Below are 26,778 nucleotides of genomic sequence, written 5' to 3' on the forward strand. Positions count from 1 at the left end.
TTCCCTTTACATGGTCTGACTGATGCTTTTTGCATCTTTCAAAGAGTTGGATTGGAATACACCCCCTACCATGACCACCCCCAAATGAGGTGAGGAAGGGGACAAGGGGATGAAGCAAATTTTCGAGTTAGGGGTGTTTTTAAGAAAAGAAAATACAGGAAACTTTTCTAAAATGGAGGAATAGTGGGTTTATTTAAAATGAATTCAATGTTTTGCATGTTTCACAGCTTAACACCAGATTTCTTGATGGTTGCATCATGAAAGGGCAGGGTGGAGGGTGGGGCACTTAGATCAAACGTCTGGAAAGCCAATTTTGTCTCTTGACTCCATCATCCTCCTATCTCAGTTAATTTTGTCGTGGCCAATGGAAGAGATGTCCCCTAATGTACCTTTTTTTCTCTTTTTTTTTTGAGATGGAGTCAGGCTCTGTCACCCAGGCTGGAGTTGCAGTGCAGTGGCACAATCTTGACTCACTGCAACCTCTGCCTCCCAGGTTCAAGAGATTCTCCTGCCTCAGCCTCCTGAGTAGCTGGGATTACAGGTGCATGCCACTATGCCCAGCTAATTTTTGTGTTTTTGGTAGAGACAGGGTTTCACCATGTTGGCCAGGCTAGTCACAAACTCCTGACCTCAAGTGATCTGCCCACCTCAGCCTCCCAAAAGTGCTGGGATTACAGGCATGAGTCACCGTGCCTGGCCCCTAATGTACCTTTGACATCTACATGGAACAGAATAGAGTGGATTCCAACATGTCTCCTTCAAAGTGACTGGAAATCACCGATATAGATCAAAAATTTGAACCTAAACACAGGAGAAGTCTTTTGGGGTAAATGCAAAACCAAGAAGTTTAACTCTATTTAACATGATGGTTTCCTTAGTTCCTGTTTTTCAAATAATAGTCCAATACCTCAACCCATAAATTAGTTATTAAGGAGTTATTAACAGTCTAGCACTAAGACTTCAAATGTTACAATGTGGTCCCTGACCAGGGAGGGCAGGGTCAATAACCAACATTTGCTGCAGACCTAGGATAAGCCAGGTCATGGTTTTGTGCTCTTTGCCCATAAGCATCTCACTTGACATTCTTAGCCCAGCAAGATCAAGTCATTTCACAGATAAGAAACTGAGATGCCAGAGAGATTAAGCAAGTTGGCCAAGATGACACACAGCTACTAACTGGCAGAGTAAATATTCACGCTCCATTCTACCAGTCTTCAAGGCTAAGGGTTTATATTCTAATTAGAAAGAGAAAACAGATGTGTGAATGTATTCGGCAGCACTGCCTTCAGATTCCAGTCCACATGACATGCTAGACTGCCTGAAGTCTGGCCTCAGTCTACCTCATTTCCCACTAGACCTGTGCTCTCTTACCAAATCCAGACCATATCCGGTATTGGTATGTCCTTCCTTCCTACTTGCCTATGGCTTTGCTTCTGCCTAGGATTTTCTAATCTCTCACCCTCATCCATCCTTAGGTGTTTTCAAGGGCCCCTTCTCCAGGACACCTTCCAGGATGGCTATAGGTCACCTTCACACTCATGTGCTGCTTTCCACAGCTTGTCCCTGCCTCCCTCCTCAAGCCTAAATGTAGGCTCCAGGGCAGAGCCAAGCTCTTCTTCTTGCACATCTCTTCCTGCCATCCCTCCAGACTCCAGAGCCCTGGCTTTATCCACCTGGTTGTCTCCACCCCGTTTTTAACAGCCCCTTTGGGACCAACGGTTCTTTTTGCTTTAGTTACAGAAAATGGGCCAAATATGAGAAAGTTTTAAAAACTGTAAGAGTCCAAAGCTTTGCTCTAGAGATGGCAAGGTGGCAGCCTGTGGGCCACATCTGGACAGAAGACACATTTTGTTTGGCCCACAGAGAGTGATTTAAAAATTGGATTAGGCCAAGCACAGTGAGACCAGCCTAACAAACATGGTGAAACCTCGTCTCTACGAACAATACAAAAATTAGCCGGGCATGGTGGCACGTGCCTGTAATCCCAGCTACTCAGGGGGCTGAGGCAGGGAGGATCACTTGAACCCAGGAGGTGGAGGTTGCAGTGAGCCGAAATGGTGCCAATGCACTCCAGCCTGGGTGACAGAGCAAGACTCTGTCTCAAATAAATAAATAAATAGTCAACTAAAATCACAAGAAAATCTAGGTTTCTGGTTTCTCTTGAAAAATGGAAAGATTTGGCAATAGCTCAGAATGACATTCCTGCCCAGCAATGCTAGGTTGAAACTGAAGGGCATTTTATTTTTTTAATTATTATTATTATTTTTTTAACTAGAAACAGGGTCTTACTCTGTTGCCCACGCTGGAGTGCAGTGGTGCCATCATGGTTCACCCTGAACTTCTGGGCTCAAGTGATCCTCCCCACTTAGCCTCCCAAGTAGCTGGGATTACATGCACGTGCCATGGCACCTGGCTCAAGAGGAACATTTTAGAGGCATGCCTCAAACCAGTCATGCACTCCCCAGTTCCCCTGAATATCATATTGTCTCCAAGACCTGGCCCAGTCACTCATAGATCTTATCTGCCTGACCCAGAGGGCACTTACACCTGTGCCTCTGTGGCTTCTTTGTTCCTAGACAGTCAATGGAAGACCTCAAGGAGGAGGTGGGTTTTGAATGGGACCTTGAAAGATGGATACAGCTGCTGTGCAGTTTCATTTCACAGAGTAAAACCTCAGCTAACTTCACCACCCTTTTCTGATACTTCCCGTTTCCTCTACTTGTAAATAGGACAGCACAACGTTTCTGCCACCTGCATTTTGGAATCAAGACAGCTTGAGTTCCCATTCAGTCTCTGTCATTTATCAGATGAGTGAATTTGGAAACCCGGACAAGTTACCTAACCTTTCAGATTACCCTCCCGCAAAATGGAGATGACACTAGAATCTACCTCACAGTATTACTGTTAGAAGAGTAAATGAAACGTCACATATTAATCTGTCAGGACCTAGTTTTACTATTACTTTTATTAATATTATTTTAAATGAGGGGTTCGCATTTTTTATAAGGGCCAGATAGTAAATGTTTTAAGCTCTGTGTGGTATATAGTCTCTGCTGCAACTACCCAACTCTGCAACTATAGTGCGAAAGCTACTGGAGACCATTTGTAAACAAGTGGGCATGGCTCTGTGCTAATAAAACTTTATTTACAAAAACAGGTAGTCCAGCCTGGCCAACATGGCAAAACCCCATCTCTACTAAAAAAATACAAAAATTAATTGGGTGGGGTGGCACCTGCCTGCAATCCCAGCTACTCACGAGGCTGAGGCACAAGAATCACTCGAACCTGGGCAACAGAGGTTGCAGTGAGGCAAGATCACGCCATTGCACTCCAGCCTGGGTGACAGAGTGAGACCCTATCTCAAAAACAAACAAACAAGGCTGGGCACAGTGGCTCATGCCTGTAATCCCAGCACTTTGGGAGGCCGAGGTGGGTGGATTGCTTGAGGTCAGGAGTTCAAGGCCAGCCTGACCAACATGGTGAAATCCCATCTCTACTAAAAATACAAAAATTAGCCAGGTGTGGTGGCACATGCCTGTAGACACCTGTAATCCCAGCCACTCCAGAGGCTGAGGCAGGAGAATCACTTGAACCTGGGAGGCGGAGGTTGCGGTAAGCCGAGATCGTGCCATTGCACTCCAGCCTTGGCGACAGAGCGAGACTCTGTCTCAAACAAACAAACAAACAAACAAACAAGACAGGTAGTAGATCAGAATTGGCCTATGGGCCTTAGTTTGCCTTAGCTTGCCCTGTTTTCAACCATCTCCACAGCCAAATGATGTACATTAGCTCTAAATATGCACCCCAGGTGTCTAGATGATACCTAGACCAATAGGTGTCTCCAGTGGGCATCAGTGGGTATCTCTAACCTGGCTATTGAATTCACCAAGGCCAAGCCCAGCCCAGAAACCATTCTGCAGGGAGGTTTTGCTCACCCTACACCTTGCCTAGAAACTTCCCAATCTTCGCCCCCAGATCCCTTTAGACTTCCCCTCAAATGTTATTTCTTCTAAAATGCCTCCCAAGACCTTTCTGACAAAATCATGTACCCCTGACAGAGATACTTATATTTTCCCTTCATCCCCTTGACCACATCACAAAATCACCCCTTTGTTTGTGATAAGTTTATATACTATGCGTGTGGTCCCCACCTGATGGTAAGCTCCGTGGGGGCAGGATCTGCCTGGTTTTCCACCTCTCTCTCTCCAGTGCCCAGTGCTGGGCTGCACACAAAGGCACGCTAGAGGTACTGAGCCTGAGACTTCTCTCTCGTGAAATGTGAGAAAGGCGCTATGTGGCGTCTAAAGCGCCCTTTGAAAGTGTATTACCCGTGTGTAGGGTATTACTGTTATCTGGGTATCAGTCAACTGTGCAGGTCCCTAAAGAGCAGGAAAGAAGCTTTCACGAAGACTCAATTAAAGAATACATCAGTATATAGTGAAAGTCCCAATGCTAATGTTGAGAGTTCTCAATATGTTCTAAAGTTATAACGAGAAACAAAGCTCGCCCACTGGTCTTGGCAGCATCGGGAGAATATGGGTTTCAATCCTGACTCTTGAGTCTCACCTATGTGTGACTTTGGGCAAGTTCCTTTAATACCTCTGTGGCCTCAGCTGCATCATCTACAAAGTATGGAAATGTCAAAATACTACTGACATTATAGACTAGCTATGAGAATTAAATGAGATATTTTATTTATATTTAATTTATATGTTAACGTTTTTGCAATGCCTGATACATAAGTGGTCACTGAATTAATGGAAAATATCGTGACTTTGACTTCATTGAAAACACTGTAGGTGAACATTTTGCAGATGGTTTCGGGAAAGGAAAAGGTAGGGCATTTTCTCTAGGCTGTGAATACACAGAGAAGAGAAAGCACTCTAAGGGAAGTGTGAATTCAGTTTTAAGACTACAATGTATGGAGATGGTTTTCCCTCCATTTGGGACAAATTAATCAAGTTGCTTCTTCCTTCTTACTATAGGAGAGAAAATATGCTCTCTGAGAACAGAAATCTTTGTGTACTAGTCACTCACTGCTCACTACTATATCCCCAGAATGGAAAACTGATATATAGTAGGCACATAGTAGATACACACTTCTAAATGATGAAACCATCCATGAGTATCAGATGTTGGCAGAAGTACCAGTTCCATTTATTACCAACATTGCCACCTTTTGGCGAAGCTTTTCTTCAGCCAATATAAATAGCATCCCATTACAGGGCCCTCCTGGCTTCAGGAAAAATTATGGAAATGAAGGCGATGTCTAGTCTGGGATCCTGAGTATCAGTCCTGGCTTCTGTGTAATCACTAAATCTCTGTTAAGTATCCTGCCATTCCAGGACCGGGCGCAGTGGTTCACACCTATAATCTCAGCACTTTGGGAGGCTGAGGCTGACAGATCACCTGAGGTCGGGAGTTCAAGACCAGCCTCACCAACATGGAGAAACCCCATCTCTATTAGAAGTACAAAATTAGCCAGGCATGGGTGGTGCATGCCTGTAATCCCAGCTACTCGGGAGGCTGAGGTAGGAGAATCGCTTGAACCCGGGAGGCGGAGGTTGCGGTGAGCCGAGATTGCACCGTTGTACTCCAGCCTGGGAGAAAAGAGTGAAGCTCCATCCAAAAACAAACAAACAAACAAACAAACAAAACAAAGTATCCTGCCGTTCCAGTAAAGTGCATACTCTCCATGAGTTGTTTTATAAAAGTGATATCCCCCATGGCACCATGCACTGGCATAAGACAGGGCACTGGAATGGCCTACCAAGAACACAGCCATGGAAGGCACTTGCCTACTTTTCCTCAGGGCATGACCTCAAAAGAGCAGCCCCTTCCCCAAAACAGCAGACCAGCCTGTGGTGCCTGAGAACACTGAATCCTAGTTCCACTTCTGTCACTCACTAGCTCTGAGGACATGTCCAAGATTTTTCTGGGCCTCAGGTTCTGCATCTATTAAATAAAGAGGGCTGGATTTGTTCTCCTCAACCTCTTTTAACCTGTTATCCTGTGAGTCTACCAAAATGTCCATAGCAAATTAGACATGAGCCTTTCTCCTAAATAACCATGGCGAATCTTCTTGACCATCGTTATCAACAATACCAAGGGACTTTAAGCTAGCCATGCCTAAAACAAAACATGTTGGCAGATAGCAGAGCCAGAGGGACCAGTTTTACCAATGGATACACCAAAGTTGCAGCCAGGAAAAGGTCTCTGAGAACATTATCAATGACCTTTCCTGCATCTGACCTTCACTGGTCTGCCCTTTGCCTTGTATCACCAGCGTCTTTTCCACAATGAAATTTCCAACCAGAACACTGCCAAAGTTGCATAGTCACAGAATAAAAACAAGTAAACCTGAGCCTATCACATTCAGGAAAGTCTGAGGACAAGGGAATGGGTGAGTACATTTTTATTCTCTGATACTGTGTCTAGCTAATATGCCTTCTTTCTGGTGATACTCTGAGCTGAGCTAAAACTAGATAAGGGCAGGCAAAAATTGAACCAAAGGGAAAACAGTATTCTGTCAAAACGTTTCCATCTCATCTTCCATTAGAGAGCTTAGGGCAAGCCTAGTGACAAGCAACTCTAGGGTAACTTGACTTGTTATCTCTGTAGCATGTGAGCCTTCCCTTGGAAGGGTTAAAAAAACCATATGTATATATATGTGTAATGTATACAGAGATAACAGGACAAGTTATCTGTGTGTGTGTGTGTGTGTGTATAAACATGCATATATATACATAAATATATATATGCATATATACATATTTTTTCTCCAGCTTTATTGGAGTATAACTAACAAAAATAGTATACATTAAAGTATACAATATGATGGTTGTATATATTTAAGGTATACAATGTGATGATTTGATGTACAGCTATATCATGAGGATGACCACAGTCAAGTTGTTAACATTCATCACCTCACATAGTTATCCTTTTTTGATGTGGTAACAACACTTAAGATCTACTCTGTTAGCAATTTTCAAGTATACAATACAGTATTATTAACTATAGTCACTATACTATACATTAGATCTCTAGATACAAGATGAACACATATATATATGATATCTCATAACTAAAAGTTTGTACCTTTTGACCAATACCCTATATATACACATTAATATTCCTGCCTTAAGAAGAATACACAGTATTAGTGAGTTTAAATTATTTGCACTTAGTTCTTTGTCTCCAGTTATACTGTGTTCCTTTGTGCTTGTGAAACAACATATGCTTTAATTAGCAAATATCTGTAAATAATTTACTTGCTTTTCAAATACAATAGAACAATGGAGTCGATTTTCACATACATTTACCAAGCAAGTATCCTGGGTCATAATCCAGACTCTCTCATTTTTCAATAACTCTATCAAGCCGTCGAACTCCAGCTGCCCTCCTTGGTGGAGGGTTGGGGTAGCGGGTTAGAAGCCCAAGCTTCAGTAGCAACATCACATTTTGTAAGACCCCAGAAGGCAAGCACAGATAGTTGTCCAGCTCATGCTAAAACAAACTCTTACACTCTCTAACCCTAGAACCTTCCTTAAGGAGCATGGAAGTGAGCCAAGGGCAAAGGGCGTTGGAATAATGACGACAAGACAAAGGCACCCTTCTGCCCCCTGCCTCCCAAGCCCTGAGAGCATAAGCCAAAAAACGTAAGGCACAATGTATAGCCTATGAATCACAGAACTTCATCTAGGCTCTGCAGGGTTAAAACTGGGTGCCGCGCATGCAGTGCAAAGAAAGATGTTAAATCAAATGAGAATGACTGCTCCAGGACTGGAGGCACTATTATTTTGAATAAGATTGAAAAGGCCAGAAAAAGCAATTCAAAAACATTTCAATTATGTATTTCCCAGAACTACATCTTTGAGCAACTAATGCAAATGTTACCACCACAATAAAACTTCTTCCCACATATAAAACAGGTTGAACAGCATATACTTTATATATCATATGCATATTTTTGACTATTAATAAAAAATTCAAAATCTATGTAAGCTTTACTCTCCTAAGCAATACAGTAATTATGATTAAGGGACAAGCAGCACAAAAAGAGCCAATTTATCTTACTCGTGCTCAGGAATACTATTGTGTAACTAAGCAACTAAAGACAAAATATGGTCTAATTAATTCACTCCTATGCTTATTTAAAAGACACAATTAGAACATTTTTATTTTCCAGCTTGCACAGTAGCTCAACATGCTTGAGGGTATAGAAAGCAAAGCCCATTATTCTCAAAGACAAGAGTTTAATGTTTAGTGCCACTGATCAGGCTTGGAACTCAACTATGGGGTGGAAGGGGTGTTTCATAGGCCGGGTGTGCTTGGAGTCATGAGAAAAGAAAGGTGGGGGAAAAGATGTTTATGGGGTCTCTAGATTGACTAGCAACATTTGGCCTCTGCCGCCTGGGGGTTCTTACTGGGGCACAGGAATGGAGATGTGACTGTGAACTTGATGGTCATATGCCAAGGACACACGCCACTGTGCGTCTATTTATACAGCCACAAAGATCCTACAGAAAATTCGCGTAATTAAACCACCCATCCTAGTCTGCGTGATAAATGTCAAATATCCATCTTTAACGCTGCTAACAGTGCATCTGATTTTAAAAGCAGAATTAATTTACCCAAGTGTGTGCGAGAGATTGATGCCATTAGCATGATTCTAAAGCACCCTTTCAATAATCATCATCATCTGCATGTTTGAAATGTGTTGTCGATACTGATGCTCACAGTCCAGGGCACGAGGGATGTACGCTGGAGGGCTAAGGCCAAGGTTCTCATCTCCAGCAAGTCAGTGAGGAACACAGTGTGGCCAGAAAAATCCATTCTTGGATTTGTGCGAGTGTAGATTCTTCAAGAAATAAGGGAATCCATGACCACATCTCTGAGAGGCAAATGAATCCTTAAGCCAACAATCGATAAATTTGTTTTAAATTTCCTTAAAAGCCAAGGCAACGGGTAGTCACTCGCTACAATATTATTCTGAGTAGAAGATGGCAAATATCCAACTACACTGGCTATAAAAAATGACAAGTGAACGCATTTGATTCAAGCAATTATATTCTGGATATTGGTTAAAACTAGACTTTGATAAATGAGCTTCAGTCATATATCACTAGATGCCACTATGAACAATGGCATGCTTTATTAATAATTAATAATGAAGTATTTACATGTATGGACTCCTGTATTTCATAAAAATAACACTTCCTTAATATGTGCCTGACAGTCTAATTGTCAAGAGAGGTTTCAATTGCTTACAATTTTGAGGCACTATCAAACACGTGGCCTAGTTAAGACCATCAGCCTGCAGAACATGCTGGCTTGTATGAACTGCCAACCAACACCAGGCGAGGAGTGAATCTGCTTCCCTGAAGTCTAGTCTTTTCATAGGTTGCCACCACAAAGCCCTGACTTTTTATGGGTTGACTGCTGAGACAGGAAAATTACCCAACGAAACAGAGATGCTGTCTCCAGCCTAATCATTCAAATATTTGCTTATTTCTTTGGTGGGTGCCCCTGTGAAAAAACCACTTCCCACGGTTTCACATTCTACAGTGCGAAATGACTACAGACTTTGGAAGAGAAAGAAGAAGTGTGAGATGGGGTCCTCGATCTGGCCCACATGTGGATGACTGGTCACTGGTCATCTGCCAGAAAGAAACTGGGTAAAGCTTTAAAAAGGTAGACTGTGTGCAAGAAGGCATTTTAATTATGTGGTTCAGTCACTCAAAAAATACTCACTGAATAGCACCCATAGGTGAGTAAGGCACAACTGCCTGCTCCTGAGAACAGCACTATGGTGGGGGGAGCATGGGGTCAGGCGACAAGGTAAAGGAAAAGAACACAGATAACTATGAAGTGCACAAGAGGTTACAACCAACCGCTGGACTATACGCTCCCTGGGAGCAGTGATTTTTGTCTGTCTTGTTCATGTTGTATCCCCAGGGCCTAGAATAGGATCTGGCACATAACAGGTGCTCTACAAATATGTGTCCAGGGAGTGATAATTCAAAGATGAAGACAGTATTTTCTAATTTCCAGAAAGATTAAGAAATGCTACAAACAAATAATGATCTCAGTTCATCTCAACTCAAACTAAGGAACCCAGATGGAAAGAGCCTGATGGCTTTTCTGTGATTACTGTCTGTCTATAAAGGCAGTCTGGCAACTCCTTGAGAGCAGAGGCCATTCTCTTTTTTTTTTTTTTTGAGACGGAGTCTTGCTCTGTCACCCAGGCTGGAGTGCGATGGCACGATCTCGGCTCACTGCAAGCTCCGCCTGGCCGGTTCACTCCATTCTCCTGCCTCAGCCTCCTCAGTAGCTGGGACTACAGGCGCCCGCCACCACACCTGGCTAATTTTTTTTTTGTATTTTTAGTAGAGACGGGGTTTCATCGTGTTAGCCAGGATTGTCTCATCTCCTGACCTCGTGATCCGCCCGCCTTGGCCTCCCAAAGTGCTGGGATTACAGGCGTGAGCCACCGCACCCTGCCGAAACCATTCTTCTTAATCTCTTGTATCCAAGTGCCAGCACACAGTAGGTCTTCAGTCAACATCTGAGAAATTTAATGAATTCTTTTCCCAAAAAACATGATGGTTGGGAGCCTTCCTTTGGATGCCTATTACATGTATTATCAGTACAATTTACTGACGTGTTGTGTGTCATACTGCTTTTACATTTTTAGACATGTTGATCTCATCTCCTTATCAAGATTGATAAATTTATTCAGAAAACGGGTCACATCACAAACCATTTTGCATCCATCTCTTCACCTACCAGAGTACTGAGCACATAGAACTTCAGGAGTAGTTTTTTATTAACTCAAGATAGATAATACTAATATTGGCTAAAGTTTCGATCTTAACCATACAAAATATAATTTAATATTATTTCACTCATTCTCAAATTTTAATGTCCTAGAATCAATGGTGAAATTGGATTGGATATGTAAACGTTAATGATATAATATTAATGTACAATTTCTTATAGTACTTAAATTTCTTACATTTCTGATATTACTGGTTCCTGGCCAAAACTCAAGTAAGAAAGAAAAACAGGTACACATCATCTACCTTCTGGCAGATCAACTGCATAGGCCAGGGGTCAGCAAAGTTTTTCTGTAGAAACCCAGATAGCAAATATTTCCACTTTACCAGCGACCTGGTAATTGTCAAAAGAACTCAACTCTGCTGTTGGAGCCTGAGAGCAGCCTTAAACAAATTAGCATGGCCACATTCCAATAAAACTTTATTCACAAAAACAGACAGTGGGCCAGATTTGGCCTTCAGGCCTTATTTGGGTGACCCTTGTCACAGTCCAGTAATTTCTCTCCATGGAATTCTTTACATCTTATCTTTGTTCTAAAAGACCTGCTTGGTAGAAAGTAAAGATAATTCCTTTTCTTAGCTTAAGATGATTACTAAAAATAAGTAATAACTATTATAAGTGCAACCATTATTCATTGAACTCTCATGTATAGGTACTATGCTAGATTCCAGACCCTTTTCATTATTATCTCTGATTCCCAGCACAGTTGAAATCATTAAATCTATTTTACAGAGGAAGAAACTGAGGCTTAAAAAAGTTAAAGCAATTGTCAAAGGCCAGTGTGGTCATTTAAGAGGTCTCAGAAATCTCTAAAAAATTGCCTTATGGTTATAGACCAAGACTGAGGAGCTATCCAAAAAGAAGAGCACGACCAATCCAGCACCTTCTAGATTCCAGAATGTGTCTGCCTAACTCCAGATATGATCAAATCAGGTAATCTTTTGGGAAAAAAAAAAAACAAACCTGCTGATCCAGTTGACAGCTTACTTCTGCAGTAAAATGTAAATCCTTAAGACAGTTTTTATTTTGGCGACACAGCTAAAGCCAACATAGAGATGAAAGACAGCCTGGTTTGGTAGGACTTGGAAGCCCACGTGTCCTAGCAAACTAACCTAGGTGCCATTCCCTCATACAGAAAAACTTTCTTCAGTAAGCTCCATGGTAGTGGTTTCAAACCTCAGTGAGTATAATGCTAATATTAATGATAATAACAACAGTCAACCATTACTGAAATATCTACTATGTGTCAACTTTGTGTATATGCATTTTACATATATTAACTTATTTAATCCTTAAAATAATCCTAGGAAATAAGGACTGTATTTCCACTTTACAGATGAGAAAACGGAGGCACAGAGAGTTTAGAACTTGCCCGAGATCACACAGCTAGACTGAGACTGTTTAAATATTTAAAATTCAGACTCCTGGACCCAACTCTAGATATTCTATTTAAGTAGATTTCAATAGGGGCCCCAGAACATGGATTGTTAGCATTTTTTAATTCAGCAGTGAGGCTGGTGATAACCAAATCACTTTTAGAAATCCTGAATGCATGCTAGACTCTGTAACATCCAGGTATGTCTGATCTTGACTCCCGGACATCATTAGCTTAGCCATCCACATGCACAGTTGAGGTGACCAGCAAACCTTCTCGTAAAATCCCAGCGATGGCTGGTCAGGCTGAAATCCAAGCTTGCATATCCACCCATTTTAAGAGGGTATACTGCCAGTAGATTAAGCACTTAGCAATTGGAAAATGAATGTAATCAGAAGTTATCCAGTAACAGAACCAATTACCCGCCTACTTTGCCGTTTTCCTCCTCTGAAGAGCTACTGGCTGAATGTGGCAATTGTAAGTAATTACTAAAGACACTTAACTCCTTGCACATGGCCCTGCTATTCATTTTCATGGTAATTTAAGATGGTATCATTTTTAGGCCCAAGAACCTCCACATAGACACAAAAGTTATTTTTTTATTGTTTATAAAGTTAAGAATATCTAGAACAAAGGTCACTATAATCATAATTCTTTTCTATTTATTTAAGCACTTTACAGTATATAAAGCTCTTTTGCCTATAAATCCTCTTGATCTTCACCAACAATCTATAGTCATCCCTAATTTGTTCCCATTTTGCAGCTGAAGAAACTGAGGCTCCAAGTACTTAACGGTTGTTCAAGATTAAGCAAATAGCAAGCTGCAGAATCAAAATGTGACTTTCTTGAATGCTTTTCCTCAACACCAGTTGCCAACACTGGAAATATTATATATGAAGGCATTGGTGTATATAAGCATATAAATCATCACCATTATCATTAAAATGAATAGTAAATTGTTAATGATCATTAATAACTATTAAAATATAACCGCTATCATTATATACCACTGATTAGAATTAGCTTAACTTTATAGGATAAGGATAGTTTTGCTACCTAGACATCTGGTGACCTTTGGCAAACCTGATTAACTAGTTACAATTCTAAAATGTCTGAGGGACTGTCCACATTAGTACACACTTCTAGAATATAATATGATGTGTTCAAGCTCTGCTTTCAAGGGTAGGTTTCACTGGGGAGAAAAGATAACCCTGAATTTCAAGAAAGCCTGGGTTCTAGCCTGGTGACCTTTGACGAACCACATAACCTTTCCAAGTCTATGTCCTCATCTGTAAAATGGGTGTACAAAGTCCTGCCTTATCAAGCCTCCCACAATCATTACAAAAATCATGAGAAAATATTCAAAAAAAAAAAAAAAACCCTCTGCAAATCACAGCAAACCACACAGGGACGCTATTTCTAATCTTGCACAATGATCATTTTTCTGCTTTTAGAACTGACGTCTTTACATTTCAAGAAATCATAAAAAGGCAGAATGATTCTCTTAAACCAAAAAAAGCATACTGAGTCCTGGCTGTCCTTTCGAAATGGATGCTGATGTCAGCTCAATCAAGAAATTATTAACCTCCATTTGGTTACTTAAAATAAACTGTACTGGCTGATTAAATGTGCTGAACATTTTCTCCAAGTAACAGTGCATATCACCAAGAAACCTTTCTCTTTCAGTTACATATTGCAAATGGCAACTGCATCATTCAAAACTATTTAAAATCAATAATAAAAATCATTTAAATGTATATAAACAAGTTAATGGAGTAAGTGAAAACAAAGCAAATTTCTTAATGAGAGGGCCCTGTTGCCCCCTCTAGGTGCCAGCAGTAAATGCTGGTTTCTGTAAGGCTCTCCTCCAGAGGAGACTGCTGCTGCTAGTCTGCTAATGAATGACTAACTTAGGCCAGGGGGGAAATGACATCACCAGGGTGGAAAACCGATCTGCATTGGGAAACTTTCTACCTGCTTTACATTTGTCATAATTATTTTGCACAATGCAGCCTGCATTTGCATAATTTTGAGGCGTGTCATTATCTCAATTGAAAATTGTTTTAATATGGCTGAATAATTCACAATGACATCAGCCAAAGTCCTAATGAAATATACAAGTATAATCATACAGCTAATTACCAGCCGTGTTAGCATTAAAAAACAAATCATGCATAATATTAGACGATGTATATGCAGCTGAGGATTATAAATAGAGCCATCTCCCTCTGCAAACCCCCAGAGTTTACTTTTAAATGGCAAGATTAATTTTCTCAGGTATGGCTCATATAGCAGTGACGAAATGCAGAGATCATTACAATGGTTCCCTTTCAATTCCCCATAATGAACAATTAAAAAGAAATCATGTATTTAAAAATATATCTATTCACTGTCAACACTTCCAGCAGATGCAACGTTTGGCAAACATAGCCTTTATTCTTAAATCAGAATTCACCATTTAATTACACCAACAAAAATTAAAACTGGACCAAGTGGGGTCAACTCAGGGTCTTTAAAAAATATCCCAATTTCAATCCCTCCCCCCAAGAAAAGAGTGACCACAAAATATCCCATAAAACACTGAATAATTTCCTCCTGGACTTAGTCAGAAGTCTATTAGGCACAAGTTCTTTTCTGGATATTTAATCCTTCCCTTTTCCAGATCACAGGCCATGTTGAAGTAATAAATTTGAAAAGCAAATAATAAGAAATCAGGAGGGGGAGGGGGAGGAAGACAGCTGCGCAGGAAAGTTGGGTCGGGGGAGGGGGCCGAGCCAGACCTTGGGAGGGGTAAAGAGGTCAACCTGTTGGTAGGTTGAAGGATTTTTCACAGTATTTCCAAACAACACCTTTTTAAAATTGCAGGCGGACGTCGAGAAATATGAACATTTAAAAACCAAAGCTGGCCAGGGAGGGTGGAGGGGGGAGGTGAGCGGGGAGGTGGGAGGGGCTTATTTCCGAAAAGGCAGATTCGAGGGCGAACGTTTCGACGAACTCCAGTAATTAACCGGCATAGCCACTGACGAGTAATTCGATCCTGGGGAGAGGGAGTGAACTGGCAATGCCAAAAGTACTATCAACTCCACCAGACCAAGGAATTCTGGAAGGAGTGGCAGCTCCGAGCCCCAGGATGAGTTAAACGGGAAACCATTCATTTAACAAAAAGATCCTTAGATCCTTACACCTACCTCGAAAGCTCGAGAGCCTGGCACAGCACTAGCTGCTCTCAAAAGTCTGTTTGATTACCCTGCTCTCGCTTTGGCAACACAAAGCCTCGCCAGGCGGCCGTGCGCCCTCCCTCCCCGCTGCGCCGTGGGCACAGACTCCCCAAAATAGTTCCCCCCGGTAGGTACCACGGCGCTGAGGTCGGTCAGCTGACGAGGGGAGCCCGCAGAACTGCGGTCACATATGAAATGACAGAGCCGAAGGGAGGCGGCCGCCCCGGCGCCCAGTGACAGCGGGCTCACCTCCGGCGTCCTCCCGGGAGCGCGGCGAGCGCCCCCGCGGCCGCCCAGAAACGTGCCGGGGAGGCTCTGTCCCTCCCCGCCCTCCCCGGGAGCGCCGTCTGGGCACGGAGAACGCTGGACCCGCAGGGCCAGTGGGCGAGCACACACCCCTCTGCCCTCCCCTCCCCCGCCCCCGTCCCACACACCCCCAAAGATCGCGCAGGAAGACGTCCACTTTGCGTGGAGTAATTGCAAACTAGAACATCAAATGGCTTGTCCGGGGGGAGGGGGAGTGGGCGAGAGATAGTTGTTAATGCTTAACGTGTTTGTGCCTGTTACACCACCGCTTTGAAATCCGCCCGGGCAGATCTGCAAGTTATTTGAATGTATTATTCCAGTACCTGTCATTTATCACTTTATTCAACACGTCTTTGCCAACTCAATAGCTTTTGATCTCATTCTGCCTCCATTTCGTAATTTCCGCCCTCTTAAACATATCAAATACTTACTTAAAAAAAAGAGAGAGAACAATATCGAAACCCACCGAAAGAAATCCACCCAGACACGACGAAGCCAGACACGAAGGTAAATTTTCAAAAGGCAAAAAATATAAAAAGGATGTGATGTTCAAGAGGCAATAGCAGGAGAGCAAATGAACACATACACACACACACACGCACACACACACACACACATCCTTGAACAAAACCCTTCTCGAACAAGTTATTTGATCTTGACTAAAATCAGCAGTTGGATCCTCTTTGTAAAGCTGACAGCCAAACTCTGACAATGGCAAAATACTCGAGCCCCAGCTAGTGGCGCTACCCCTTTAAAAAAGGAGTCGATCCTGCTCGCCTGCAGAAGTGAATACAGTATTTTCAAGCTTGCCCTGTAATAAGCATTACTAGGGGGAAAAATAATAAAGAAAGAAGAGAGGGACAGACAGGTTTACCACCTCGCCATGGTCGCTATTTCTGCCCTGGGGAGTGTCTTCTGGGAGGAAATAAAGTTTAGAGCTGGATAAAAGTTGCCGGCTGGTCCTCTCTTCCCACAACAGCTGGAGCTCCGCTATGCAAATCGGATCCTTTGGCGTACATCTTACAAAGAAAAAGTCGCCAAGGGACAAAATTCTTGGTTTGCCTTCAAGGTGGAATTGAAAAGCCTTGTAGAAAATGTAAGGTCCGTGCAAGCCACACGGTGAGCCGACCCACTGCAGGGGGGGAAAAAAACACCAAATAAATAATGTAGCCATCAGAGCACAAACATCTATTCCCAGACACATTTACACACACATCCACTCTCTTAATACAGACGACCCAACAGATATAACGCTGGGTGGAAAAATAATAGCGCCCACAAATTTTTTGCCTCCCTAAAAAAAAAAAAAAAAAAAAAACTCAGGGCCCCCCACCGCCACTTCTCCCACCTCCCCATCTGAGGCGGTAAAATTACATTATGTATGTATGATCAGTGCAGGGATTTTTTTAAACAATAAAAATGATTTTGGGGGATGCAGAGGGTAAAAGTTTGGTGAAAAGTTTGTGGGGGGTGTGGGTGGGTGCAGAGGTGTGGGTGAGCTAGGGGGTTGGGGGGTGCCGGGGGGTGCCGGGATCGGAGGAGCGGAGGAGAGCGAAATACCTGGAGTGAGTTGGGCTCCATCTCGACGTTCTGAATTGATTGAACTCAACATTCTCTCCAAACTTGTTGGCTTGAATGGATTGCATCAGGTCCTGGCAGGGAAACGCATTCTCTGCCTTCAGCCGGCGTAATGTCTCAATATAAAACTGAGCTCTTGCCTCCCTTTGGGCACCGAAATGATTGAAAATATGTCCTAATATTTCTATAACGACTCAATTTTCAGCTCCTGAAAAAACTGTATGGGTTTTCTTCCAAATATGGATTGATCAAATTCATAATCGAGAGAAAGGCGCCGTACGATCTCGGCGGGAAGAGGATGGATCAAGGCAAAAAACACATAGAAAGATTTGTAAAAATAAAAAGCACCCTAAAACTGTGTGGAGATGTGATTCCTCTCTCTCTAACCGCCCCTGTCTGGGGATATCGTCTGATGAGATTTTTGGAGGAGAGGAGGGCTAGCGAGCTCCGCTGTGCATCTGACAGGACCTGCTTGTATATGTCTAATATAAAGAACATTTCCTGCAGAGATTCCGGGGCGCTGCTCCTCTTTCTAATGCTCCTTAGCAGATTTGCTGTTATTAGACATGTAGATTTGTTTGATAGTTAAATTACGCTTCCTCACTGCCATGTTTTCGAGAACTAATCTGTTAAATTATCTTTTGATGCCTATTTACATGGAAGAGAAAAGTGGGTTATCGATTATATAAACATATAAATATTAATGCATTTGTTCGCTTCGCAAAAAAATACTCAGCAAAAAAAAAAAAAGAGACAAGTGAGCAGTGCACACACATCTTAGGATTTTGCAAACAATATTGAACGGACAGCGACTGCATTTAGGGACTGGAACAATAAACGATGCATGATAAATCAATAAATGCGAGCAGCGAGTCTGCTCAGAATATGAATTCAGGCTCCTGGTTCTGCGTGTGCATTCTTTAATTTTGAAGTATATACACTAGTACGTGTTTACAATGCTGATGGACGCCAAGGGCGCTCTCAAATGATAATGTGTTTATATAACCCAGCGCTACAGGAATAATATACCGACTCCTACCCCACCCCCATCCCCTCCCCCGCCAAAAAAGGGAGGGGAGCTTCCTCAATAATAGTTTGAAACTGAAAAAATCCATTTGCAAACTAGTTAAATACAACCAGAAATTAAGCTGTTGAAAACCGGGGGCATGAACCGTAAGACAATAAAGGCTTTAAATGTGTATATTTATTGTTCTGGAGCCCTGGAGCATTGCGAGGTTTGCATGCACGGCTATTATGCAAACACAGAGAAACTTAAGAGCGACAGAACAAGGAACAGGCAGAGACTGCAAAGCCCTCGCTCGCTCCGACCCAGCTGCCGGTCCTCCGCCAGGCTAGATTGCATTTTCGCAGTGTTGATTTAAAATGGTGTACTCGCTTCCCCCACGTTCCCCCACCCCCTTCCCCGCTCTCCTCCCACTCCTTCCAGCACACCCCCCCTCCAGCTTTTATTATATTGGCACCAATCTTTCCAAAGTGGGTCTGGCATGCTAAAAAAGTAAACATGTACTATATGGGGAATAAGGTCTGTATAGTATGACAGTTGAAACTTGATCTGTGATAAAATTACAGGATGTTGAAATTACTAGTAAGCTATTTTTAACGCTTTCGCAACGTTTCACCTCAAGTCACAGCATCTAGTTGAAACAGGATTACTTTAATGAAAATTATATTCACATGGCTGAAGTTAATACACCCGGCAGAGCACAAATGCCTCATATTCAGTGACTTGAGGTGGAAAGACCCTCTGTGTGTATTTTTATGCCTTTTCATAACGTCTGCGTCCGCTGCAGTAAGAATTAGGGCACTTAACATTATCTAAACCACATTTTTGATTCAGAACATGGGGAAGTAATAAAAGGCAAAATCTATCTCCTTTCTATACACACAGAGATAAACGAAAGAAAATGGCAGATCCTCCAATTACAATAAATAATAAAAGCCCATGCCAAAGAACCGGTATTCTGAAAGCTGTCGAAAACTATTTTAATAATTTAAAGTAATATCACAACTCTGCACGATGGAGGACTACAATTCAGTCTCCAATCTTTTACATTAGCCAAATTATGACTTGCACATCACTCTTTAATTATCTCTTGAAATTTCATCTGATCTTTCTATTTTATAAACATGGGTTACAAAGAGAAATTACAGCTCTCTTGCGCTTTCTCTCTCTCTTTTTAACTTTATAATGCATACTGCAGACATTTGATTAGAATCACCCATTTTGTTCATTTTTAACATATGAGAATGGACTTGACTGAGGGGGATTTTACATGTCTTTTTTAAAAATAGACATGCCTAAGGCTTCTGTTAGTCTCTGTCCTGTTAGCATAAATATATCCATCCAGTTCAAGAAATCCTATATTAAAAAACTTCAGTTGCAGTATTTTGACAAGATCGTATTTGAGATCGACTCTGAGTCAGTTTCCTGTATGACCAATGCAGCAGCATTTATGCAGGAAACCTCAACAGAATGCCTGAGGGTATCCCTCAATTGTATATTAAATCTCTTTCTTTAAAAATTATACAGCTCTTTACAGCATCTAAGCAACTTCTACTATCTTTGGTGCTGTAAGTCTTTAAGTGTGTAACGAACTTCATCTAATTAGAAACCCTGTTTCTTCAGCTCTTCAAGGTAGGCACTGAACTAGGATGCACGGTGCCTTATCTCTCTGATAAGGTTTCTGAGATGTTAACAATTGCAGGGATCTAGGTCTGAATATTTTTGAGCATCAGCAGCCTTGTAGTCAGATGAATGCTAAATTTCAAAATAGAATTACAGGGATATCTTTCCCCCTCTTTTTACAGCACTGCCCCCACCCCCATGAACATAATAAATCTAATAAATCGAACGAATACTGTGAATGCCTCTTAAAATTACAGATCACAATAGTGTTTACCCCTCCCCCCAAAAATCTCTCAATTTTACCTCTTCCTTAATGTGATGTTTGATAGGCACCTGTAAATTATCTGTGTAGCAAATATCCACACAAAGAAAGTTTCAATTAAGATAAGGAGATTGTATTGAAACAGTTCTTTGAAGTAATGTAGTTAATAGCCTGTTTGATTTCTGCTTGTGAGAGAGTAATAACGTGGATTCAAGGCTCCATCAATCACAGAGCAGATGTAAGACTTGAGACACCGACACCCAGGGGAATAGAGGCAAACTCCTGCAGTGCAGGGTCCCTGGGCTAATGTAAAGTAAATACTCATAAACAGATTGAATGTTGTAAGAAGACAATCCATTCAGGACAGTTATAATCATGAAAGCAACTGCTTTATTTATCTGTAAAAAGCTTGTAGCTGGAACTTGCTGTGTATAAAAGGTGGGAGGGAGAGTAGTATATGTTTATATGACCCACTATTTCTGGGCTCTTTCTTGTACTGAAACACAGAATCCTGTACCCACACACCTATATTCCTGCTGCTTTACTAGCCAAAAATCCTACTTTCTAAATTAATCTGGTATATTTACAAGGTAAAAAATTAAAAATCATTCTTGCCCCTCAAGGGGATGGGAGAGCAGTAGACATTCAGTGTCTGCGAATCGCTTCATAAAGGATCGGGAAGATTAAGTTAGTTGCAAAAACCAGCAGTGACATAATTAGGCAGCTTGGACTATAATAAACAGGATCATTAAAAAAAGAAAAGAAAAAAGGAAAAGTACAGTTTGAAGAAAGAAGGCGACCATTTCGAAAATGCAAACCTCTCTGCGTACCCCTGGGCCTCCCCTCCCCCAAATTGAAAAGACAACTGAAGCATTTTTGACCTTGGCTACAATAATACTTCATGTTTTAGCACTTTAGTCAGCATTTTATCTACTAATTGCTACACACTACCGCATGTGGCTCGAATCTGCCACTGCAGCTTTCTCTCATTGGTGAGCGAATTGCTTGATAAAGACTGGGAATTCAACCTGGCTGTTTCCTTCCTTGCTCCCCCTCAGCCACCCGCCCCCCCCCACCCCTTTTCTTTCCTCTTCCAGCTAGAAGCCACTAATTTCTCCAGAAAATACCACATGGATGAGAATAGGGACAGTGAATGGTTCCCTGATCTCCTTCCACTGGTTAAAGCTCGGGTCACTTTTGCGATCCGGAGGCAAAACGGAGGCGGTGAAGGAGGGTAATGGGGGCGGGGAATTAGGGGCACGAAGCGAGAAGCGAGTGGATCCTGGCCTGTTGGCGGACCTGATGCTAGGTGATTCCGAACGTGGGTCCCTTGCCCAGTCCATTGCTGGCTGGGAGTCCGTGGGGCTCTACGCTGCCCACCTGGGGACCTCGAGTTAGGAACGCTCTCGTGCTCTTGCTTGGTCAAGAAGTGGGGTTCGAAGGGGTAGCCCTAGAGTCTGCAGAATGATTCGTAAAGAACCAGCACTGTCTGAGGGTCAGCCACCGCCTGGTCCCATCCCCCTCTATGCCTGGCGCCATCGTGAGCGGCGGGGGCGGGTGGCGTTATTAGTAAGGAGGCCTTGAGCAGAGCAGGCTCGCCAAGTCTTAGTGCAACAAGTCTATTGGTTTGAAGGAGGATAAACCGGGTTATACGGGTCATTGCTTTCCAGGAGACCTCTAGTGGTCAAAGGTTGAGCTACAGCTCAAATTTGGGTCTCCTATTCGTCCCCTGTCTCAAGAGCTGTGGTGGGGGTGGGACTCCAGCCCAGGTCCGGTGGTAAAGGCTGGAAGCTTCAGAAGGATGGGTATGGGGACAGATTTCTCATGAACTTGTAGCCGGAGCCAAGAGAGACACAGGAACTCGGAGCAAGTGATCCCCCTGGGAAGGGTCATGTGATGCCCTTTGTGAGCACTGGAAGCCCCAAGTTCTCCTGCCCTCGGTACAGATGGAGACCTCCTATCTTATCTTGATTTTCCTCCCGAGTCTGAGATTAATCAAGTATTATCCGAGAAGTTGGATTAAATTTGCTCAAGCCTTTCCAGTTACAATAGCAATGCTGAGTCTGTTTATTTTTTCTAATTTGTTTGTAAATTAAAGACAAGTCCCACTCCCTCACCCCATCACAAATACACCCTAACACCTCTTAATTTTAACAATTTCATTGCCTTCAAGTGCCCTTGGCATTTATGGGTTACTTAGTATAGAAATAACTAAGCTTTTATTTTTTTAATTGCCTGCACTGCAGGGTACATATATGACGTTTGACTAAATTGTAATCTTGCCCCTTTATTCGGAATGCCATGCCATTCCATCCCAAATGGCAGGGTGCTGGGGGAAAGGGTAGTGGTGACTCAGGCTTTCAGACTCATTTGTGATCCACATATTAATAAATAATTTGATCAAACTGCCCCCCAGCATGGTATTAAAGAAGTTGCTGGGAACACCTACTATAGGTCATACTCAAAACAGAGGTCCCAACCATCTGAGGTTATTAAAACATCTTGCCATACCTGATTTTTTTTTTTAAAGGAGACAAGAAAATGTACAGACATGGAGTCTTGGCTCCACTGGGGGACTCATATATTGCCTACTAAAATTTCTCTGTGCAGTTTCAAACGGACATTAATGATGCCTTGTATTTGGTGATTTACAACTTATAATTACTTGACAAGCATTAAGTAACTCATTACTTAGAAGCAGAGTGGGTACGGTAGGTAAATCACTAGACTGAAAGTCAAGGGGATCATTCTTCTCTGATTTGCTGTGTATCCATGTCCATGACTATAATTATGTGCCGGGCTCAAACCCTAATTCCGGCTTTGTCAGAATTTCTCACATATTGTGGCAGAATTATCCAGACTGGTCATCTGTATAGAGGCAGCTGCCCTTACTGGGGAGTCACTCAGATCCATGGAAGTGCCGGCAAGTTCCTTGACTGCCTCCACCTACATTTTGCCATGTCACAGACTGATAATTTTATGACTTGTTATTGCAGGTTGAAATATGTAAATGTGGTAATTCACTAAGGGTATAAGGAGATCTGAGTACTTCAGAAGAAAAATAATACCAAGAAGAACAGTGAGGTTGGTTCTGTTTTCATTTTCAATAAGCTTTGGCCAAAATAAAATTGGGTAGGCTTTACACAAAGACAGTAGGGGACCAGATGAATTTCCCTCAGGGCTTAAAAAATGCCCTTCTAGGGGTATGCTGGCACTAGTTCCCGCCGACTCCCCAGAGCTGATGATTACATTTTCAGAAATTTTGCAAGTCAGATGTCAAACACATCCACTATTGAACATTAAATTGTATAAGCTGTCAAATAAATTATACTAGAAAACAATGGCAATATACCCTCAACACTCTAATTGTTTTACTACATTTTACTGTTATCTATACTCTGGAGGTTATTTATGTCTTTTGCATTTTTGTGGCCGTGGTACAGTATCCTCAGAGGACTGGTTCCAGGACTCCTGGCAGATACCAAAAGCTGTGGATGCTCAAGTCCCTTATATAAGATGGTGTAGTATTTGAATATCACCTATTCACATCCCCCTTATACTTTAAGTCATTATATTATAATAACTAATATGATGTAAATACTATGTAAACAGTCGCTATATTGTTGTATTTTCCACTTATTTTTATTTTTCACTTATTTCACCATTCACTTATTTTTATTTTTCACTTATTTTTATATTTATTTATTTATTTGTATTTTTTTTTTGAGACGGTCTCATTCTGTTGCTCAGGCTGGAGGGTAGTGGTGAAATCTCTGGTCACTGCAACCTCCGCCTCCTGGGTTCCAGCAATTCTCCCACCTCAGCCTCCTGAGTAGCTGGGACTACAGTTGTGTGCCACCACACCTGGCTAATTTTTGTATTTTTTGGTAGAGACAGGGTTTCAGCATGTTGGCCAGGCTGGTCTCAAACTCTTGACCTCAAGTGATCTGCCTGCCTCGGCCTCCTGAACTGCCGGGGTTACAGGCATCAGGCACCATGCCTGGCCTTTCTGAATATTTTAAATCTGCAGTTGGTTGAATCCTCAGATGCAGAACTTGTGGATATGGAGGACCAACTCTACTATATAAGGGTGTGCTACTCCCCATCTCTTCCCAGTTCACATCCACTGACATCCTATTGGCAGCTTGAAATTGGCCATGGTGGGGTATTTATACCATGGAATTCAGCAAACATTACAAATCAGAGCTTGATTCATTGTTTTGTTGATTGGACTTGAGAAAGTGATGAAGACAATGTTAATACTGCAGATTGTGATGATCAATCTTATGTGTGAACTTGAGTGAGCCATGGGGTGACCACATATTTGGTCAAACATTTTTCTAGGTATATCTGGGGGAGTGTTTTTGATGAGATTAACATTTGAATCACTAGACTGAATAAAGCAGACAAATGATATGCAAAGTAAACCCCCACACGGGTGGGCATCATCTAATCAGTTGAAGGCCTGACTAGAACAAAAAAGCTGAGTAAGAGGGAACTTCTCTAAACTGTCTGCTTGACCTGGGATATGGGTCTTTTCCGGCCTTCCGATTTGAACTGAAACATCAGTTTCCCTGGTTTTCAGACCTTTGGACTCAGCTTGGAAGTACACATTAGCTCTCCTGGGTCTCCCGCTTGGGGACTACAGATCTTGGGACTTCTTAGCCTCCATGATCAATCATGCGAGCCAATTCTTCATAATAAATGAATCTGTCCCTGTCTTTCTCTCCCTCTCTACACATACTCAACACACACACACACACACACACACACACACACACACACACACCCCTTATTCCGTTTTTCTGGAGAACTCTGACTTAGGTTTAACTAAGTCAAGCCTGTAGCCAATCATATTGTGAATAGCACAATTGAGGAAATAGTTTGAAAACTATTATTTGATACCAGCAAAGAAGGTGTTCATGTCATTGATGAAAAAGCGAAGTTCTAGGATACATCTTTGTTTTTTCTCTTTTGTTGTATTCCTTAATATAAGTGAAAATATCCATCAACATTAAAGTTAGAGCTACACTTATTTGTTAATTGCAACCGTAGGTTAGGTATGGATAGCAGAGTTCAGCAAACAGGAACAGACGCATTCTATGAGAATAAATGAACCAGCTGGAATTCACAATGAAGAGTGTTGTATAATTATTATTTGCACATTTCTGCTATACTTCCTGTATATCTGCAAAATGTATAATAAACTTTCACACATATATATGCATAACTTGATCTAAATATATACATATGTAGAGCTATATATCTAGATCTAGATCTTTGTATATATTTAAATAAAACATACATACCTTTTTGGGGGTGAGGAACTAATTGTTAAAGATTTGAAAGATTTGTATGGGTATCTTTGAACATGATATGCAGTTCAGACTTCTAGAGCAGGGACCAGCAAACTACAGCCTACCACCTGCTTTTCTATAGCTCCCAGGCCAAGAACATGTTTCACATTTTTAAATGGCTAAGAAAAATCAGAAGAATAATATTTTGTGACATATAAAAATTATATGCAATTCAAATTTCAGTGTCCATGAATAAATGTTATTGGAACACAGCCATGCTTTTTCATTTATGTATTGTCTACGGCTGCTTTCGCGCTAAAACAGCAGAATTGAGTAGTTGTGACAGAGACCGTATGGCCCTTAAAGCCTAAAATATTTACTGTCTTGCCCTTTGTAGTAGAAATTTGCTGACTTCTGCCCTAGAATATGGAGGTACGTCCCTTGGTTGGGAGTGGTCAACTCAACCAAATGACCTTTTGAAGTCTTTTCTTGCCTTTGGTCCTAGAAATACTTCCTCAGTAAACAGATAGAAAAAAAAAATGGAATACCTGGAGTTTTTGTGAGGCAGTCAAATCATTGACTCAAGGTCACGGGGAGAGCCCAGGCCATCATAAAAGTAAGAGTGGAGCATGAGATTTCTCACTCATTGGTTTGTATTCTGACCACTGCATGACAGTGCCTTTCCTCCTTACTGCTTGTCCTAAAGCACTGTATAATTTTGTTGGGCGCTGTTAAATATGTATTGAGTTTTCTTGTCCAATGTGGTTCGGTTACTGTGTGTCTGTGTGTGCGATGGGACCCTTCAGGATTAAAGGTGCTATATAAATAGAGGATTATTTTATGACTTGTTATTGCAGGTTGAAATATGTAAATGTGGTAATTCACTAATGCTATATCAGTGCATATATCTGGGAAGCTAGAATGCATTATCCTGCTATTTGAATCTAACATCATTTACATCCTTTTTTAAAAAAAGATGCCCAATCAATTTTTTTTTTTAAATGAGGAAACGCAGTAGAGGAAAAAAAAAAACCTCCTTTAATGCAATACTTCAGCTGAAAGTTTAATGACACAAAAGGCAGGCAATTCAAAGTTACAGTTCCCACAGCAACTGTAACTCTGCTATATAGCACATTTAGGCATAGATTTCACAGCATGTACTGCAATACAAAATACTCCACACTGGGCATGCAAGGGGGCAGAGTTATGGTTGCTATGGGTACCATGACTTTGAATTTCCAGATTTTTTGAGA

The 26,778-nt window shown here is 41.8% G+C and overlaps 1 protein-coding gene across 1 annotated transcript in view; it reads right to left on the reverse strand.

Moving 5' to 3' along the window:
• ARID5B (AT rich interactive domain 5B (MRF1-like)) overlaps positions 1–18,047 on the reverse strand; it is a 194,932-nt gene extending 176,885 nt beyond the window's left edge. The window contains exons 1-2 of the mRNA XM_011988310.1: positions 17,302–18,047; positions 16,619–16,873 (exon numbers count right to left, since the gene is read on the reverse strand). Of these exons, the coding sequence (XP_011843700.1) occupies positions 16,619–16,873; positions 17,302–17,322 (276 nt within the window). The 5' untranslated portion in view covers positions 17,323–18,047. The remainder of the gene's footprint in view (positions 1–16,618; positions 16,874–17,301) is intronic.
• Between the last annotated feature and the right edge of the window lie 8,731 nt (positions 18,048–26,778).

The sequence above is a fragment of the Mandrillus leucophaeus genome, unplaced genomic scaffold (genome assembly GCF_000951045.1).
Source record: "Mandrillus leucophaeus isolate KB7577 unplaced genomic scaffold, Mleu.le_1.0 Scaffold327, whole genome shotgun sequence".
In the NCBI taxonomy this organism is placed as follows: Eukaryota; Metazoa; Chordata; class Mammalia; order Primates; family Cercopithecidae; genus Mandrillus; species Mandrillus leucophaeus.